Source organism: Eubalaena glacialis, chromosome 9 (assembly GCF_028564815.1).
Source record: "Eubalaena glacialis isolate mEubGla1 chromosome 9, mEubGla1.1.hap2.+ XY, whole genome shotgun sequence".
NCBI lineage: Eukaryota > Metazoa > Chordata > Mammalia > Artiodactyla > Balaenidae > Eubalaena > Eubalaena glacialis.
Window position 1 is genome coordinate 87495624 of NC_083724.1, and position 20019 is coordinate 87515642.

General features: G+C 44.2%; 1 protein-coding gene across 4 annotated transcripts in view; it reads left to right on the top strand.

Annotated features, from left to right (window-relative positions):
• The window catches only part of DAPK1 (death associated protein kinase 1), a 206723-nt gene that overhangs the window by 184047 nt on the left and 2657 nt on the right, over window positions 1–20019 (top strand). For all 4 annotated transcript variants that reach the window (XM_061200572.1, XM_061200574.1, XM_061200573.1 and 1 more), the window contains 5 exons: window positions 2728–2916; window positions 5004–5201; window positions 6274–6412; window positions 7534–7654; window positions 10253–10441. In XM_061200572.1, coding sequence (XP_061056555.1) covers window positions 2728–2916; window positions 5004–5201; window positions 6274–6412; window positions 7534–7654; window positions 10253–10441 — 836 coding nt within the window. The remainder of the gene's footprint in view (window positions 1–2727; window positions 2917–5003; window positions 5202–6273; window positions 6413–7533; window positions 7655–10252; window positions 10442–20019) is intronic.

Below are 20019 nucleotides of genomic sequence, written 5' to 3' on the forward strand. Positions count from 1 at the left end.
TGCAGGGCCTGGACCCCGCCAGTCCTCGACTGGGCCCGGCCCTAACAAAACAGCAGAAGGGAGTCCTGGGAAAAGCAGTGTGGCACAAATAGGAAGCGCCAGGAGGGCCACCTGCGGGAGACCCGGCCGGAGGCATCTGGCAGGCCCTAGGGGCCTCGTGTGCCGTAGGGGCATGGACGGAGCAGCGTTTCTTTGTTAGGCACTTGAGGAAAGACTGCTCTGGAGTGTGGCCTCCAGGGAAGGAAGTCCGTCTCCAGAAACAGCAGGATTGTCCCTTCACAGTGGCATCGCTAGTGCCTGGGGGCCATGCTCTGCTGTGTCCCAGGCCAGAGCTCTGGACGCCCCTGACCTCTGCTAGAATGGTCAGACCTTCTTCCTTTCCCTGGGAGAGGTGCCCACGTGGGCACATTTACATCACTCAGGCAGCAGGAAGGTCGTTTGCCTTTAGAAACTTGGCTTTGCGTTGCACTGGAGACTAAAGGCTGAGCCACCAGCCAGGAGACAGGATGGGGTGGTGTGGGGACCTGGGGGCAGCCGCTCACGGCACGTGGCTGCCACGCACACACTGCCTTTGTAGCCAGCTGAGTGCCATAGCTGTTGAACTGTGGTTCTGCGGTAGGAAGGAAACCCCCGGTGCCAGGGGAGGAGCGCGTGGCCAGAAAGATCACTGCAGGAGGCTGGCTGTTGCCTGCTCACCAGACAGGAGCGTTTGCAGGAAGTCTCTTCTGACCAGGGTGCAAAAGCGGCTTCTCCCTCGGGGCCTGCCACTTTTTACCACTAGGGGTCAGTGGTTAGCAAAAAATGTTTTCCTCCTATGATTTTAATGTTTCCCCGTGAAATTGTTATTTTAATAATACTGTATACAAATTCTGTCCTAACCTTTCATCCTCCCAACAAAAACTGTCCGTGAGGTGCCAGAGTGCCTGTCATTTACCGAATCCGTTCTGGTCTCCCTCGGCAAGCCCCAGCCCACAGTGCCGTAAGACAAAGCTTATTCCCGACAGAGGTCGCCCCGGACACAGGTTTCCGGGCACAGGGAAATGGACAAACCCATTCTTGTGAAGTCGCATGGCTTTTCTCAGACTTGGACTAACAATCTCTACAGAAATACACTAAAATGTCCATCACATTGGCCTAGAGAGTTGAGTCATTTTGTTTTCTTCTTTACATTTCTGTTTGCCAAGTTTTCTACTTTTATAACCCGGGGCGGTGGGGAGCTCCAGTTTTCTCCTCCTCCCTGCCAACCCCTTGGATATTTCCATTGTCCTGTCTTCAGTCTGAAGTCTTTGGTCTTTAAACAAGGGTTACCTTTGTGTTTGGATCACCAATTTTAAAAGTCAGGTGGCCCAGGTGAAATGGTCATTTCTTTAGTCTCTTTCAGTGACTGTCACTATTAACTCTGAACCTAAGGTATGAAATATATGCTGCGATTCGGTTCACTGAGCCCCTCCCTGATGCACTCATGGAGGCTCCCCCTGAAGCGGAGAGGCCAGCTCTGCCTTCACAGTGCTGTCAGGGATCTGTTGTGAGAGACGGGCAAAAGCCGGAAGGAGGTCAGGACCGAGGGCACACAGGGCACCGCTCCTGGCCCAGGGGACCCAAATGTGTTATTCAGCTGATTCCCCTGCCCCACAAAGTTCTACCATTATTATTTATGTAATATTTTTAAAACTGATTCTTTTTATTTACTAAAAGACATAGGTTTGAAAGTGAAATCGCTAATGTCCTTACCATAAATGGAAAACCCATACCACTACTACCAATAAATAAAAATAAATGCAATGAACAGCAATATGATTAAAATCTAGCTATATACTGTTGCCCACTCCCTCTTTTTTTTTTTCCTAGAAAGAGGAAGAACATGCTTCCATCTTTTTCTTTTCTTTTTTTTTTAGTCGGGGTATAGTTTTTTACACTCCCTCTTTATTAAAAGGGAAGATTAGCAAGGATTGAAGACATGCTAAAAACTTAATGTCACAAATTGAGACTTGCCGCTAGAGCAATTTAAAGACCTTCAAGGGGATTTTATAAAGGAATGGCCTTCTCACTGTGTGATTCAGCATTACTTAATGCCATGGCCTGCTACTGTCTAAGATCATTTTGCACTCAACCTAACAATCTCGTGTACCAGAGTGGTACTCATCTCATCTGTATCAGTCAGGGTCCTGGTGGAGATTTAATGAAAGTTCAAAGTCACAGGCACAATTCACAGGAACATACAAGAGACGGTGAAGCATCCGGAGGCTAGGAACAGAGGGGAGCCATTAGTTACCACCCCTGAGGCTGAAAAGGCAAGAGGAAGAAGTCACGATCCTGGGAAAGCTGGAGCTCCAGGGGAGAAGCCGCCAGGGGGTCTAGGGTCAGAGACACAACTGGGATCAGAAAAGCAGCAGGCAGTGAGGAGGGAAAATATATACCTCAACCTTTCTCTCCTCCCAGCCTCTACAGTGCCTCCCATTGGTGGACCCTAACCAGAGGCAAATGGCAAGCAAGCCTGGGAGATGCAGTCCATGGGGTTAGCTACTCGGGACACACAGCAGCTCAGGAAAGGATGCGGGAGGTGGAGCAAACAATCAACACAATGTCCCTGGGAAACACTGCTGCCCAGCCTACACGAGAGGCACACACACAAACCAGCCTGAAGCAGGGGTGGGGCAAGGACAGAGGGCAAAGTCTGGGAAGGAGGGCAGGGGGCAAGGTCTAACGTGCTTGCTCTGTGGCCTGCAGTTTCCGTGAGCATCAACAACCTGTACCCGGGCTGTGAGAATGTGAGTGTCAGGAGCCGCAGCATGATGTTCGAGCCGGGCCTCACCAAGGGAGTGCTAGAGGTGTTCGGGGCCCCGTCCCACCACCCGCACTGCCCCGCCGATGACCAGTCCACAAAGGCCATCGACATCCAGAACGCCTACTTGAACGGTATGGCTCTCCCACCCCAAATGGGAAGGACCTCGAGTTTCCCCCCAGGGAGCCTGGCCCAGCGGGCATCCATCACAGCCGCACAAAGGATGGAAGAAGGGCCAGCGCAGAGTGATTTTGGGAGTGACCCAGGACTGAAGCATGGCTGGTTAACACCCCCAAAAAGTAAAACTAAACCCCCTGGTGTCCCTGGCAAAGCACTGGGCACACAGAGGTGCTTAATAAATGACTTGAGTAAATTACTACATTTTTTAAAGTACTGCTGAACTTCCACTTGGATGGGAAATCTCATAAAATACGGTCCCACTAGCATTTTGATATACCCGAGTTTGAAACCCAAGTGCTGCTCCCCTGGAGCTCCCAGGGCCCCCAGCTGGGCCCAAGGCACTGGAACAGAAGCCTCGTTGAGACACGGTCCGGATCAGGTATAGAGCAGTTTCTCTGAGGCTAAGTTCCCACAGCTGTGAGGATTTTACGAGCTGGTGTTTATTAAAGGTCCTAGTATAATATCTAGCAGGGAGAGACTCTCAAAAAGTGGAAATTGGGAGCATCTTCATGAAGGCCCTTTTATTATACTAAACCCAGTGAAAAATAGAATACTCAGGGTGTTTACCTAAAGCAGTGGTTCTTAGACTCCAGCGTGCGCACAAATCCCCTGGAGGGCATGTGAAAACACAGACTTGCCAGCCCGCCCTCGAGCGTCTGATTCAGCCCATCTGGGGAGTTTCTTGGTGATGCTGCTGTTGGGCCAGGGACCCTAATGAAATAGAATTGAAGTCTGTGTGCATTCTGCTCTCTTAAAAGTTGAGTGTTCTCTGAGCTCCCGGGAGCAGAGCTGGCCCCGCAGCACAAGGAGAGCAGAAGTGTGCCCTCAGCACCCATCACCCCCACCCTCATCCCTCGTCCTGCCCTGGACTTATCCCCGTCCCACGTCTGGCTCCCAGTGCTCCCCAGGCTCAAGGGGCCTATTTCTGTGTTCCAGAACTATTCACACTAAGGCCTTAACTGCCAGACTTAGAGGCCCATGCTCCCCAGGAGCGCCTGTGCTCTAGAAAAGCCCTATGGATCTTCCAAAATGACTCTCGACTGCAGAATTTCTGGCACAGGATAAGCACCAAGGGGAAAAATTAGGGAAAGGGAGCCTGAAATCCTATAACATAAGTGGTCCTGCCTGGCTTCCCAGAGACCAGTGGGTGGGTGGTCACTGACCTGGTGGGATGTGGCAGCATAGAGGTGATTGTGTCCATGTGCCTGGACAGTCGTTAGGAGGTTCCCGGTGCCTAGGAACTCCAGGTCAGAATCTCACCCATGACACTTGTGGAAAAAGCAGCCGCCCCCAGAGCTCCTGTGTGGGAGAGTGGGAGAGTAGCTGCCCCCCTACCCACACCCACAGCCTTCCTCCCCCCGCCCCTTCTGCTGCCTCCCCAGCAGAGGTGGCCTCTTGGACCCAATCTCCGCACAGTTCCTCTTACATCCTTTCTGTGCAAACCTGCTCATCAATGACTGCATCTTACACCTGTGCACGGCAGCCTGCTCCCTTCTGACCGACCAAAACAGGTCTCTCACTCACCTGTGGAAGGTGAATTTAGTCACCATTTAACCAAAATTAAGGTTACATTTCATAGTGAATATACCAATACTTGGGGGTGAAAAACAAAATATATGTGTCCACGTACACCTTTCCATGTATGCTTATAGGCATGCATATACACACACGTGTGGGGTGTTACGTGTGTGTGTGTGTGTACTACTCTGTGGTATTATAAGTAGATGTGCTAGAGATAGAGATACAGATACAGTAATGAAGGCATTAAGGAAAATGGATAAGCAGATACAGATATAAGTAGGTTTATGGATATAGATATTGTAAAAGTCATGGATGTAAAAACAGACATAGACATAAGAAATAGGGAAATGTAAGTATTCCATATGTAGATCTATACTTAAGTAGATGCATAAATAAATAGATGAATGCTATGAATGTCACTGTCCCTACTGGTCATCCCTAAAGTGCTCAGAAAAACTGTGATTGAAATTTGGTGGTGGTGTTTCACAATCATAATCTTTCTTTTTCTTTTTCTCTGTAGGCGTTGGTGATTTCAGTGTGTGGGAGTTCTCTGGAAATCCTGTATACTTCTGCTGTTATGACTATTTTGCTGCAAATGATCCCACGTCCATCCATGTCGTCGTTTTCAGTCTAGAAGAACCCTACGAGATCCAGCTGAATCAAGTGATTTTCTGGCTCAGTTTTCTGAAGTCTCTTGTCCCGGTTGAAGAGCCCATAGGTAAGCCGAGGAGGAGGGCGTGCCCTTCCTGCCAGCCTCGCACCCTGGTCATGCCTGGATCCGACAGCTTGTGGCCAACAGCTGCGGGAACCCTTGTTCCTCCTTCCTATCAGGAGATTTCCACTCTAGAAGTTTCCTAGGGCTCAGCTGTTTGTTTTGTTCTGCAAGGAGTTGTTTCATGATTGCATATTTCTGCCACAAAGACTCAATTCTGAGCAATTCCTTGAGAGCCATTTCTCGCTTTCTTTCTATATTTTAGAGCTGTAGTCATTTTTGTTAGGTGCAAAGTGGAATACCTCCTTTGACAGCTACTGTGCCTTACCTAATGGGTACATAATTAATAGAATGAGCTCTCCTTCGTTCTGTAGTTCCATCAAAAATGAAAGAAAAGGAACCATGATAACTGAATGCATTATCTTAGCCTTATCCCTAGAGGAAAAGACAGCATGGACAGACTTATTTTGTTCTTTTCATACAAAAAAAGAAGCAGCCTTCCCTGATGAAATGCAAACCTCAGCAGTCATTTTTTTTTGAAAAGCTTACAATAATAAAATAAATTGGGCTAATTCCCCTCAGGGTACCTCCAATTTTGCCTCTTTCTTTCTCATTCTTTTTCATGTTTTCGTTTTAAACATGCCCATAAGTGAGAGGCTCTCTGCCTGTGTGAACTGCAGGAGTCTCCCTTCTGAGCCATTTCTGTGCTGGTGCTGCATTCAGCGGGCTTGCTCTGGTCTTATAAAGAGTGTCCCCCTGGTCAGAGGTTAGATCTCTCCTCACCATGCAAACAAGGCCTATTTGGAGGAAGATCTGAGAAGCTGCCTTATGCCCTGTGGTCGCTTCTAGTTCACTTCAGAGCAATCTTCCTGGAGGCCCAGGAAATAGGCTCATTCCATTCTGGGCCAGGCCTAGGCCTTCCAGAGGTCACTCCTAGCAGCAGGCCTGGGGCCCTCAGGTCTGCGGGCAAAGTTGCATGTCCGCCTGGCGAGACGGCCCAGGCCTCAGGCAGAGCACCCAACCTCACCTGGGCAGGATGGAGGACCCACCTGTGAAACGGTTTGCTCTCTGCCCTCAGCCTTTGGTGGCAAGCTGAAGAACCCACTCCGAGTTGTCCTGGTGGCCACCCACGCCGACATCATGAACATTCCTCGTCTAGCTGGAGGCGAGTTCGGATATGACAAAGACACCTCGTTGCTGAAAGAGGTCAGGAACAGGTAAGTCGGCTGCTGCATCTTCAGGGGTGATACAGCCAAAGTCATGTGACCCAGAGAAAGGAATTAAAGAACTGAAAGGCCTCTTTGGCTTGGTCGAATTTTTTTTACCAAAGCCACAAATACACATAATAACAAATCAAACAGAAGTAAAGGGCACGTAATAAAAATCAGCGGCCTTCTCACTTCTGTCCTCACCCCCGAGTACCACTGCCCAGAGGTAACTCCTTTTAGTTGTTTTATGTATTTTTTTTCAGCTCTAGGGAGGAATAATTGACAAGTGAAATTGTAAGATATTTAAATTGTATGAAGTGGTGATTTGATGTATGTATACAATGTGAAAGGATTCTCTCCATCTCGTTAATTAACACATCCGTCACCTCACCCATTTATCGTTTTTTTTTTTTTTTGGTGAGAACATCCATCAGTATTCCTCAGAATGTAAGTTGCAACCTGCTAGTGGATCATGAAATTCATTTAGGAGGTCTGGAGTGGAGTGGAGGGGAGAAGGACGTGATGGAAAATATCAGAGTGCATTTTGTGTCAAGTATTTTTGGAAAACTTTTTTTTCACTTATAAATATGGATGTGCACAGAATCACAATGTAAAAGTATCTATTTTTACTTAGTGTCTATCCCCAAAAAAGTTTGAACCTACATTTCTGTTTAATATGCTAGTAATTTGAATTCTTGGTTTATCAACTGACAACACTTCTCTGTTATCTTCCTGATGTGAAAAATAGGGCTTCTACTAATATTTTAGATCTAAGGTGTTATTTCATACTCACCCCTCTGTTCTCACTCCATCAACCTGCAGCAGCATCTCTTCTCCTGCCTTGTAAAGTGAGTGCATTAGGCCTCCCCTTTCCTGCGTCGGGGGAAGCTGTTTCCCCCGTTTTGTGGAAGCTGGGGCGCCTGTCTGCACCTGGAGCAGGCGGTGTCCCCAGGCCTCCACCCCAGGGTGACATTACAGAGTCCAGCCAACAGCAGGTGCGGGGTGTCCCTGCAAGGCCACCAGAACTTCCTTGCCTCCCACCAGCCTTTTGGGCCAGCAGGAGCCTGGCTCTCTGTGGAAACACCCGGTGAGACTGCGTCACTCTGAGGTGGTCACTGCTCTTCCCTTAGGTTTGGGAACGATCTTCACATTTCAAATAAGCTGTTTGTTCTGGATGCCGGGGCTTCTGGGTCTAAGGACATGAAGGTACTTCGAAATCACCTGCAAGAAATACGGAGCCAGATTGTTTCGGTGAGTATACCTGGGGAGGGCTGGACCCAACCTTCCCCCGGACCATCCAGTGACCCGGGAGTTGGGCCTCTTTGTGTGGCCCTCTGGGTTTGGTCTGGTTTTCATGGGACCCAGCACGCGGTGTCTGCGTGGCCATGTTTTTATCCTGTTACCCTGGGGTAAGGAAGGAAGAGTAGAGAAACAAGGAGATGGCCTTGAGATGAAGCGTTGTTATGGACAAGGTTAGAGTGTATGAAATTCTGACAGTTTTGGTTGTTTGTTTAAAAGTAAAATTGTTTGTTAGAAATTACAAAAGCAATTCAAAAGTGACTTATTGTGAAATATTTGGGAAATGCAGAAAAGTAGAAAAACAGTCACCAACAAAATTCACTGAAGAGCATAAAATAATAGCTGTCCAAATGGAATGAGATGGTGTTCTTGGATGGCAAGATTTTATTACTAAGTGTTTCATTTTCCCAAGTTATATAAACTTTATACAGTTCCAGTTAGCATCTGAATGGGATTGAGGAGATTGGGTTTTTGTCTTAAAATTTCAATAGAAGAATAAATGAAACATGTTATAAAGGCTCTGTAATCAATAAACCAATAAATAACTGGAATAGATTAGTGAGTGTTGAAGTAAATCAGAACATCTGCAGAAATTTAATAGAGAACATAGATGTTATTTAAATTTAATGGGGAAAATGTTTATTTAACAAATGATCTGGCACAACTGGCTATTTGCCTAGAAGGAAATTAGGTTGAACTCCTGCTCACTACGTAGCCCAAAAATAGACTATTGGCAGATTAAAGCTTTTAAATGTAAAAAATAAAACAATATCTTGATGGAAATGCAAGATAATTTATTTTTAAAATAACTTAGGAGTGCTTTGAGAAACCTTTTAAGCCAAGATAGAAAACCTCAGAAGTTTTCAAAGAAAATACACCAATATTTTGTCAAATACATTTGACAACATAGAAGCTTTTTCTGACAAATAAATTCCATAAACAAAGTTAAAAGGTGAGATAGATTGGGAAAAACATATTCTCAATGCCCCTGGCATATAAAAGGTTGCTATCCATAATATTCAAAAAGCTGTCTGAAATGGGTAAGAAATGGGCAAATATCCCAATGGAAAAATCCTAAAAAAAAATGCTCCGGGGACTGTTCCTGCTTCTAAGGTCGAGTGTAACAAGAAGGACATGGCTGTCGCTCCCATGCCTGGCAGGTGCCGTCTTTAGTTATAACTCACCGTTTGCCTGATAGAAGTGCCGTGCTTACAATACCAGGCTCCAGTTCTAGGCATGCTTTTGGAACTTTCAGGAACCCTCTCCTCCCTCGTGAAGCTTGACCCTCGCTTTCTAAAGGGGGCTACACTACGGCAGAGTCAGTGGGCAGGGGGTAAGCCTGGAGGGCCTTGGAGAACCTGGTCACGGAAACCAGTGGGTGGCGATCGGGAACAGTGGTCTGTGACCGGCTCAGCACCTGCTCACCAGGTGGGATGAGGGCCTGTGCTCCCTGAAGAGTCTTGAGCTGGGGTGTGGCTTCACATGATGTCTGCTTCACATCCCGCGCACCCCCAACTCCTGCGGTCGGGCAGATGAAGCTCACCAAACAAACTGCCTTTATCCCTGGGAATATTGTTCGTTGAATAGGGAGTGGAATGTAGGTGGTGTAAAAGATGAGATTCGAGAAGGGACTGCCTGATTAATGATGCAGTGCCGTGTATGGCTCATGGGGTTTTTAATTAGGAAAGTGTACTGATTATGAGTCTGTAACACAGACTGATTTATTTAACCAAGTTAAGAGATTAAAAACTCATTTCAAGGGCTTCCCTGGTGGCGCAGTGGTTGAGAATCTGCCTGCAAATGCAGGGGACGTGGGTTCGAGCCCTGGTCTGGGAAGATCCCACATGCCGCGGAGCGACTAGGCCCGTGAGCCACAATTGCTGAGCCTGTGCGTCTGGAGCCTGTGCTCCGCGACAAGGGAGGCCACGATAGTGAGAGGCCCGCGCACTGCGATGAAGAGTGGCCCCCGCTTGCCACAACTAGAGAAAGCCCTCGCACAGAAACGAAGACCCAACACAGCCATAAATAAATAAATAAAATTAAAAAAAAAAACCTCATTTCAAGCCAATTACCAAGAATTAATCAAATTTGAAATATTTCAACAGTAATCCCCATGAATACCTAATTTACTGGTAAAAAGCCATTTAATATTGATAGTGATACTTACTCTCTTTTCCTGTCTCTTTGTTCATAAAGTGGCCATCACCTGGCTGAAATCCTCACTCCAAGAGAGGGAGGGAGGAAAACATTAAGAGTTAGTGAACGTTAGCTAATTGAGTCCACAATTCCAAAGCCATTTTTTGTGAAGCCTTGCCATCTATTTAAAACGAGCAGTGGAAATGAAAGCCTCTATAAAATTTTATATTTGTTAAATAGATTCTGCTTAAAGGCAACACTGAAAAAGCAAAACTGTCCCAGTACTTACCCAAAAAGCACTGGTGCATCCAAAGAATTACATGCAACAGTGCAGATGTGAGCGGCATCGTTTTATCCCGGCTCCTCCTGAGTCCCCACAGCTGTGCGTTGACCTGCCTGTTCTGCATGTTCTAGGTCTGCCCTCCAATGACTCACCTGTGTGAGAAAATCATCTCCACGCTGCCCTCCTGGAGGAAGCTCAACGGACCCAACCAGCTGATGTCATTGCAGCAGTTTGTGTACGACGTGCAGGACCAGCTGAACCCCCTGGCCAGCGAGGCGGACCTCCGGCACATCGCCCAGCAGCTCCACAGTGCCGGCGAGGTGAGGGCTCCAGCCCTGGCAAGGGTCTGGGTGGGGGCCCTGGGATGCATTTCCAGTGTTTGAAGGTGGGATGAGCTGCAGAGGCCGAGTGGCAACTGCCCACTACCCATGATGTTTCCAGACGTGTGACTATCACAGGAAGCCTCGAGTGATTCCCCGAACTGCCGTTCTTTGCTCTCCTGTTCACCTTAAGAGCTGTTGTTTTGTCTTGCTTTGGTTGGTTTGTTTTCCGGCTTCTCTTAGTTTGGGAGCACAGTTCCTGCTACACTGGGTGACTGGGCCTCTCCTCTCTCTCCCTGGGGCAGCTGATGCTTAGCTGTGATTCCTGCAGCCTTCAGGATGGCTGCTCTCCATGGAGTTTATCAGCTCCAAACAGACCTCTTGGACTCACAGACAATCAAGAAATAGTAGTGACGTATCTTCAGGGAGAGAGCATCTGGAGACACTAAGACACGGCAAGCAGTGATCCCCAGAAATGACCAAGAAATAGGAATCTCTCTTCCTGGTTCAGCTCTGGGGTGCAGTTTGGGAACCCTGTTCTAATTGCTCCATATGCTGCCTTTCCCTCTCAAGGGCGCATAGCCTTCACATTCTTCCATCATGTGAAATTAGGAGACAGTGTAAGCTAGTATGGGCCAAGAAGAACAGTTCTGAATAGGAAAAACCAGAAGCAGTTCCAGGAATTTTACAAACCAGAAGCTTCCCTGCCCAGTCTCAGGTGCCACGTGGGGCCCTTGGCCATGGATTACATAGGTTTGAAATTCTACTTGAATCAAGAAGCCAGTGACCCTAAAAACTAGAGCCTCAAGCAGTGATTTTGTCAGTCTTTGAATTCCAATGAAACTACAGGCTAATCTACTGGCCCCTCCAGCAGTACTTTATCTTTTTTTTTTTGGTAACATCTTTATTGGAGTATAATTGCTTTACAATGGTGTGTTAGCTTCTGCTTTATAACAAAGTGAATCAGCTATACGTATACATATATCCCCATATCCCCTCCCTCTTGTGTCTCCCTCCCACCCTCCCTATCCCACCCCTCTAGGTGGTCACAAAGCATGGAGCTGATCTCCTTGTGCTATGCAGCTGCTTCCCACTAGCTAACTATTTTACATTTGGTAGTGTATATATGTCAATGCCACTCTCACTTCTTCCCAGTTTACCCTTCCCCCTCCCCATGTCCTCAAGTCCATTCTCTATGTCTGCGTCTTTATTCCTGTCCTGCCACTAGGTTCTTCAGAACCATTTTCTTTTCTTTTTTAGATTCCATATATGTCTATTAGCATATGGTATTTGTTTTTCTCTTTCTGACTTACTTCACTCTGTATGACAGAATCTAGGTCCATCCACCTCACTACAAATAACTCAATTTCGTTTCTTTTTATGGCTGAGTAATATTCCATTGTATATACGTGCCACATCTTCTTTATCCATTCATCCGTCTATGGACATTTAGGTTGCTCCCATGTCCTGGCTATTGTAAATAGAGCTGCAATGAACATTGTGGTACATGACTCTTTTTGAATTATGGTTTTTCTCAAGGTATATGCCCAGTAGTGGGATTCCTGGGTCATGTGGTAGTTCTATTTTTAGTTTTTTAAGGAACCTCCATACTGTTCTCCATAGTTGTTGTATCAATTTACATTCCCACCAACGGTGCAAGAGGGTTCCCTTTTCTCCACACCCTCTCCAGCATTTATTGTTTGTAGATTTTTTGATCATGGCCATTCTGACTGGTGTGAGGTGATACCTCATTGTAGTTTTGATTTGCATTTCTCTAATGATTAGTGATGTTGAGCAACCTTTCATTTGTTTGTTGGCAATCTGTATATCTTCTTTGGAGGAATGTCTATTTAGGTCTTCTGCCCATTTTGGATTGGGTTGTTTGTTTTTTTGATATTGAGCTGCATGAGCTGCTTTTACATTTTGGAGATTAATGCTTTGTCAGTTGCTTCATTTGCAAATATTCTCTCCCATTCTGAGGGTTGTCTTTTCGTCTTGTTTATGGTTTCCTTTGCTGTGCAAAAGCTTTTAAGATTCATTAGGACCCATTTGTTTATTTTTGTTTTTATTGCCATTGCTCTAGGAGGTGTGTCAAAAAGGTTCTTGCTGTGATTTATGTCATAGAGTGTTCTGCCTATGTTTTCTTCTAAGAATTTTATAGTGTCTGGCCTTACATTTAGGTCTTTAATCCATTTTGAGTTTATTTTTGTGTATGGTGTTATGGAGTGTTCTAATTTCATTCTTTTACATGTAGCTGTCCAGTTTTCCCAGCACCACTTATTGAAGAGGCTGTCTTTTCTCCATTGTATATTCTTGCCTCCTTTATCAAAAATAAGGTGACCATATGTGCGTGGGTTTATCTCTGGGCTTTCTATCCTATTCCATTGATCTATATTTCTGTTTTTGTGCCAGTACCATACTGTCTTGATTACTGTAGCTTTGTAGTATAGTCTGAAGTCAGGGAGCCTGATTCCTCCAGCCCTGTTTTTCTTTCTCAAGATTGCATTGGCTATTCAGGGTCTTTTGTGTTTCCAAAGAAATTGTGAAACTTTTTGTTCTAGTTCTGTGAAAAATGCCAGTGGTAGTTTGATAGGGATTGCATTGAATCTGTAGATTGCTTTGGGTAGTATATTCATTTTCACAATGTTGATTCTTCCAATCCAGGAACATGGTATATCTCTCCATCTGTTTGTATCCTCTTTTTTCTTTCATCAGTGTCTTATAGTTTTGTGCATACAGGTGTTTTGTCTCCTTAGGTAGATTTATTCCTAGGTATTTCATTCATTAGTATATAGGAATGCAAGAGATTTCTGTTCATTAATTTTGTATCCTGCTACTTTACCAAATTCATTGATTAGCTCTAGTAGTTTTCTGGTAGCATCTTTAGGATTCTCTGTGTATAGCATCATGTCATCTGCAAACAGTGACAGCTTTACTTCTTCTTTTCTGTCTTGGATTCCTTTTACTTCTTTTTCTTCTCTGATTGCTGTGGCTAAAACTTCCAAAACTATGTTGAATAATAGTGGGGAGAGTGGACAACCTTGTCTTGTTCCTGATCTTAGAGGAAATGGTTTCAGTTTTTCACCATTGAGAACAATGTTGACTGTGGGTTTGTCATATATGGCCTTTATTATGTTGAGCTAAGTTCCATCTGTGCCTACTTTCTGAAGGGTTTTTATCATAAATGGGTGTTGAATTTTGTCGAAAGATTTTTCTGCATCTACTGAGATGATCATATGGTTTTTCTCCTTCAGTTTGTTAATATGGTTTGGTTTTTCTCCTTCAGTTTGTTAATATAGTTTATCACATTGATTGATTTGCGTATATTGAAGAATCCTTGCATTCCTGGGGTAAACCCCACTTGATCATGGTGTATGATCCTTTTAATGTGCTCTTGGCTTCTCTTTGCTAGTATTTTGTTGAGGATTTTTACATCTATGTTCATCAGTGATATTGGCCTGTAGTTTTCTTTCTTTGTGACATCTTTGTCTGGTTTTGGTATCAGGGTTATGGTGGCCTCATAGAATCAATTTGGGAGTGTTCCTCCCTCTGCTATATTTTGGAAGAGTTTGAGAAAGATAGGTGTTAGCTCTTCTCTAAATGTTTGATAGAATTCACCTGTGAAGCCATCTGGTCCTGGGCTTTTGTATGTTGGAAGATTTTTAATCACAGTCTCCATTTCAGTGCTTGTGATTGGTCTCTTCATATTTTCTATTTCTTCCTGGTTCAGTCTTGGAAGGTTTTGCTTTTCTAAGAATTTGTCCATTTCTTCCAGGTTGTCCATTTTATTGTCATAGAGTTGCTTGTAGTAATCTCTCATGATCCTTTGTATTTCTGCAGTGTCAGTTGTTACTTCTCCTTTTTCATTTCTAATTCTATTGATTTTAGTCTTCTCCTCTTTTTTCTTGATGAGTCTGCCTAATGGTTTATCAATTTTGTTTATCTTCTCGAAGAACCAGCTTTTAGTTTTATTGATTTGGTATCGTTTCCTTCATTTCTTTTTCATTTATTTCTGATCTGATCTTTATGATTTCTTTCCTTCTGCTAAATTTGGTTTTTTTTGTTCTTCTTTCTCTAATTGCTTTAGGTGTAAGGTTAGCTTGTTAATTTAAGATGTTTCTTGTTTCTTGAGGTAGTATTGTATTGCTATAAACCTCCCTCTTAGAACCGCTTTTGCTGCATCCCATAGGTTTTGGGTCATCCTGTTTTCATTGTCATTTGTTTCTAGGTATTTTTTGATTTCCTCTTTGATTTCTTCAGTGATCTCTTCATTATTTAGTAGTGTATTGTTTATCCTCCATGTGTTTGTATTCTTTACAGATTTTTTCCTGTAATTGATATCTACTCTCATAGCATTGTGGTCAGAAAAGATACTTGATATGATTTCACTTTTCTTAAATTTACCAAGGCTTGATTTGTGACCTAAGACATGATCTATCCTGGAGAATGTTCCATGAGCACTTGAGAAGAAAGTGTATTCTTTTGTTTTTGGATGGAATGTCCTATAAATATCAGTTAAGTCCATCTTGTTTAATGTATCATTTAAAGCTGTGTTTCCTTATTTATTTTCATTTTGGATGATCTGTCCATTGGTGAAAGTGGGGTGTTAAAGTCCCCTACTATGATTGTGTTATTGTCGATTTCCCCTTTTATGGCTGTTAACATTTTCCTTATGTATTGAGGTGCTCCTATGTTGGGTGCATAAATATTTACAGTTGTTATATCTTCTTCTTGGATTGATCCCTGGATCATTATGTAGTGTCCTTCTTTGTCTCTTGAAATAGTCTTTATATTAAAGTCTCTTTTGTCTGATATGAGAATTGCTACTCCAGCTTTCTTTTGATTTCCATTTGCATGGAATATCTTTTTCCATCCCCTCACTTTCAGTCTGTATGTGTCACTAGGTCTGAAGTGGGTCTATTGTAGACAGCATCTATACAGGTCTTGTTTTTGTATCCATTCAGCCAGTCTTTGTCTTTCGGTTGGACCATTTAATCCATTTACATTTAAGGTAATTATTGATATGTATTTTCGTATTACCATTTTCTTAATTGTTTTGGGTTTGCTATTGTAGGTCTTTTCCTTCTCTTATGTTTCCTGCCTAGAGAAGTTCCTTTAGCATTTGTTGTAAAGCTGGTTTGGTGGTGCTGAATTCTCTTAGCTTTTGCTTGTCTGTAAAGGTTTTAATTTCTCTGTCAAATCTGAATGAGATCCTTGCTGGGTAGAGTAATCTTGGTTGTAGCTTTTTCCCTTTCATCACTTTAAATATGTTCTGCCACTCCCTCTGGCTTACAGAGTTTCTGCTGAAAGATCAGCTATTAACCTTTTGGGGATTCCCTTGTATGTTAATAGTCGCTTTTCCCATTCTGCTTTTAATATTTTTTCTTTGTATTTAATTTTTGGTAGTTTTATTAGTATGTGTCTTGGCATGTTTCTCCTTGGATTTCTCCTGTATGGGACTCTCTGTGCTTCCTGGACTTGACTGACTATTTCCTTTTTCATATTACGGAATTTTTCAACTATAATCTCTTCAAATATTTTCTCAGTCCGTTTCTTTTTCTCTTCTTTTTCTGGGACCACTATACTTCGAATGTTGGTGCGTTTAATGTTGTCCCAGAGGTCTCTGAGTCTGTCCTCAATTCTTTTCATTCTTTTTTCTTTATTCTGCTCTGCGGTAGTCATTTCCAGTATTTTATCTTCCAGGTCACTTATCCGTTCTTCTGCCTCAGTTATTCTGCTATTGATTCCTTCTAGAGAATTTTTAATTCATTTATTGTGTTGTTCATCACTGTTTGTTTGCTCTTTAGTTCTTCCAGGTCCTTGTTAAACGTTTCTTGTATTTTCTCCATTCTATTTCCAAGATTTTGGATCATCTTTACTATCATTACTCTGAATCCTTTTTCAGGTAGACTGCCTATTTCCTCTTCATTTGTTTGATCTGGTGGGTTTTTACCTTGCTCCTTCATCTGCTGTGTGTTTCTCTGTCTTCTCATTTTTCTTAACTTACTGTGTTTGGTGTCTCCTTTTCGCAGGCTGCAGGTTTGTAGTCCCTATTGTTTTTGGTGTCCGCCCCCAGTGCCTAAGGTTGGTTCAGTGGGTTGTGTAGGCTTCCTGGTGGAGGGGACTAGTCCCTGTGTTCTGGTGGATGAGGCTGGATCTTGTCTTTCTGGTGGGCCCGGTGTTGGGTTTTGGGGTAACTGTGACCTTATTATGATTTTAGGCAGTCTCTCTGCTGATGGGTGGGTTTGTGTTCCTGTCTTGCTAGTTGTTTGGCATAGGGTGTCCAGCACTGGAGCTTGCTGGTCGTTGAGTGGAGCTGGGTCTTAGCGTTGAGATGGAGATCTCTGGGAGAGCTTTCGCCATTTGATATTACATGGAGCCAGGAGGTCTCTGGTGGACCAATGTCCTGAACTCGGCTCTCCCACCTCAGAGGCACAGGCCTGACACCCGGCCCGGAGCACCAAGTCAGCCACATGGCTCAGAAGAAAAGGGACAAAAAAAGAAAGAATGGGAGGAAGGGAGGGAGGGAGGGAGGAAGGAAGGAAAATAAAGTTATTAAAATAAAAAAATTATTAAAAATTAAAAAAAAATTTTAAGTAATATTAGAAAAAAAGAAAGAAGAGAGCAACCAAAAAATCAAATCCACCAATGATAACAAGTGCTAAAAACTATACTAAAAAAGGAAAAAACAGACGGAACCCTAGGACAAATGGTAAAAGCAAAGCTATACAGACAAAATCACCCAAAGAAGCGTACACATACACACTCACAAAAAGAGAAAAAGGAAAAATATATATATATATCTATATATATATAAAAAGGAAGAGAGCAACCAAATCAATAAATAAATCTACCAATGATAATAAACTCTAAATACTAAACTACAATAAACACAAAACCAAAAAAAATTAGATGCAGAAAGCAAACCCCAAGTCTACAGTTGCTCCCAAAGTCCACCACCTCAATTTTGGGATGGTTTGTTTTCTATTCAGGTATTCCAGAGATGCAGGGTACATCAAGTTGATTGTGGAGATTTAATCCGCTGCTCCTGAGGTTGCTGGGAGAGATTTCCCTTTCTCTTCTTTGTTCGCACAGCTCCTGGGGTTCAGCTTTGGGTTTGGCCTCGCCTCTGCGTGTAGGTCGCCTGAGGGCATCTGTTCTTCGCTCAGACAGGATGGGGTTAAAGTAGCAGATGATTAGGGTGCTCTGGCTCACTCAGGCCAGGGGGAGGGAGGGGTACAGAATGTGGGGTGAGCCTGTGGTGGGCAGAGGCTGGTGTGACCTTGCAACAGCCTGAGGCACGCCGTGTGTTCTCCCGGGGAAGTTGTCCCTGGATCACGGAACCCTGGCAGTGGTGGGCTGCACAGGCTCCCAGGAGGGTAGGTGTGGATAGTGTCCTGTGCTTGCACACAGGTTTCTTGCTGGCTGCAGCAGCAGCCTTAGCATCTCATGCCTCTCTCTGGTGTCCAGGCGGATAGCCGCGGCTTGCTCCCATCTCTGGAGCTCGTTTAGGCGGTGCTCTGAATCCCCTCTCCTCGTGCATCCCGAAACAATGGTCTCTTGACTCTTAGGCAGGTCCAGACTTTTTCCCGGACTCCCTCCCGGCTAGCTGTGGCGCACTGGCCCCCTTCAGGCTGTGTTCACTCAGCCAACCCCAGTCCTCTCCCTGGGGTCTGACCTCCGAAGCCCGAGCCTCAGCTCCCAGCCCCGACCCGTCCCGGCGGGTGAGCAGACAAGCCTCTCGGGCTGGTGAGTGCTGGTCAGCAGCGATCCTCTGCGCAGGAATCTCTCCGCTTTGCCCTCTGCACCCCTGTTGCTGCGCTCTCCTCCGTGGCTCCGAAGCTTCCCCCCCCCCGCCCACCCCCTGTCTCCACCAGTGAAGGGGCTTCCTAGTGTGTGGAAACTTTTCCTCCTTCACAGCTCCGTCCCTGAGGTGCAGGTTCCGTCCCTATTCTTTTGTCTCTGTTTTTTCTTTTTTCTTTTGTCCTACCCAGGTACATGGGGAGTTTCTTGCCTTTTGGGAAGTCTGAGGTCTTCTACCAGCATTCAGTAGGTGTTCTGTAGGAGTTGTTCCACATGTAGATGTATTTCTGATGTATTTGTGGGGAGGAGGGTAAGCTCCATGTCTTACTCCTCCGCCATCTTGAAGGTCTCTCCAGCAGTACTTTAAATGATTGAATCCAAGGGTGGGGATAAGCAAGGGACCAAACCTAACCTTGTAATATAGTGCTAGATATAAAAATATATATTGTAACCATAATAATAAACTCACTCTTTTTAATACAGTATTCTCTTGCCTTGTGGCATTTGCCAGCAATTTTCTAGCTCATAGCGATTAATCCACATTATTTGACACCACATCCCTCTTTGCCCTTGAGACTTTAATAAGTAAATGAAGGCAGAATAAAAAAGAAGGGAAATCTAAATCAGGTGGCCCCAATTCTCATTGTCCCCCAGCCCCTCCTCCAGTACTATTCCTGCCCTCTAGTAAGTAATCTAAGGATCTTATTCAGATTTCATCAGTTGTCCTGTCTTTTTTCGGCTCAGGATCCCACACTGCACTCAGTCATCTGTCTCCTTAGTCTCCTCCAATACGGGACAGTTTATCAGTCTGTCTTTTGTGACCCTGAGGAGATAGTTGTGTCTAGGACTGAACTGCAGGCAGTATTCCACCAAATGCCTTATCAAAAATTAAGTAGATACTGCTCCACATTCCAGAAATGTACACTCTAAGTCTCAATTTTGAACAGAATCATATCTACAGGGCATCTCAAAGATTTAAACCAGACTGTGGGGAGAAAAGTACTTCTGGTGCAAACAGGTCCAGGGTCTCAGCCTCCACGTGAGAATGGAGTCCACCTTGGATCACCGTTCTTTGTAGAACTAGCCCAGAATAGGGAGGGAAGGAAGGGAGGGTTAAGTGTTCAGTAAAGGGGAAAGTTGCTTCTATTTTTTGTCACTTTTTTTTTTCTTTCTGACTTCTGCTTTGTAAAGAAATGAACGTGACAGGAAAAGCTTAAGTCCCTTTTGGCCACCTCTCGCCACTTTCCTCTCTCCCCACTCCAGGGCCAACCACTGTCATGGTAGCGTATCTTTCTAGACCCATTTTATATGTATGTGTGTTAAAAATTTACCTAACAGTCTAATATTGTAACATTCTGAATCTTTTTTGAAAAATTTCAATCATTCAGAGAAGTTGGAAGACTAGTACAATATCTCCTCATATCCTCGACACCTAATTTAACCAGTTGTTTACATTTTGCTACATTTGCTTTATCTCTTTCTCTTCTATTTATTTGTTTGCTTTGCAAACATCATGACCTTTCACCCCTAAATATTTAGCTTGTACCTCCTAAAGAGAAGGACATTCTCCCACATAACCACAATATAATTAATTATCATTTCCTGGAAACATAACATTGATATAATACTACTGTTGAATTTATAGTCCTCATTCAAGTGTTTGCCACTTGTCCCAGTAATTTCATTTATAGCTAATTTTATTCATTTGTGTATTTATTTGGGGATTCAGAATCCAGTCAAAAATCACCCATTGCATTTGGCTACCCTCTCTCTCT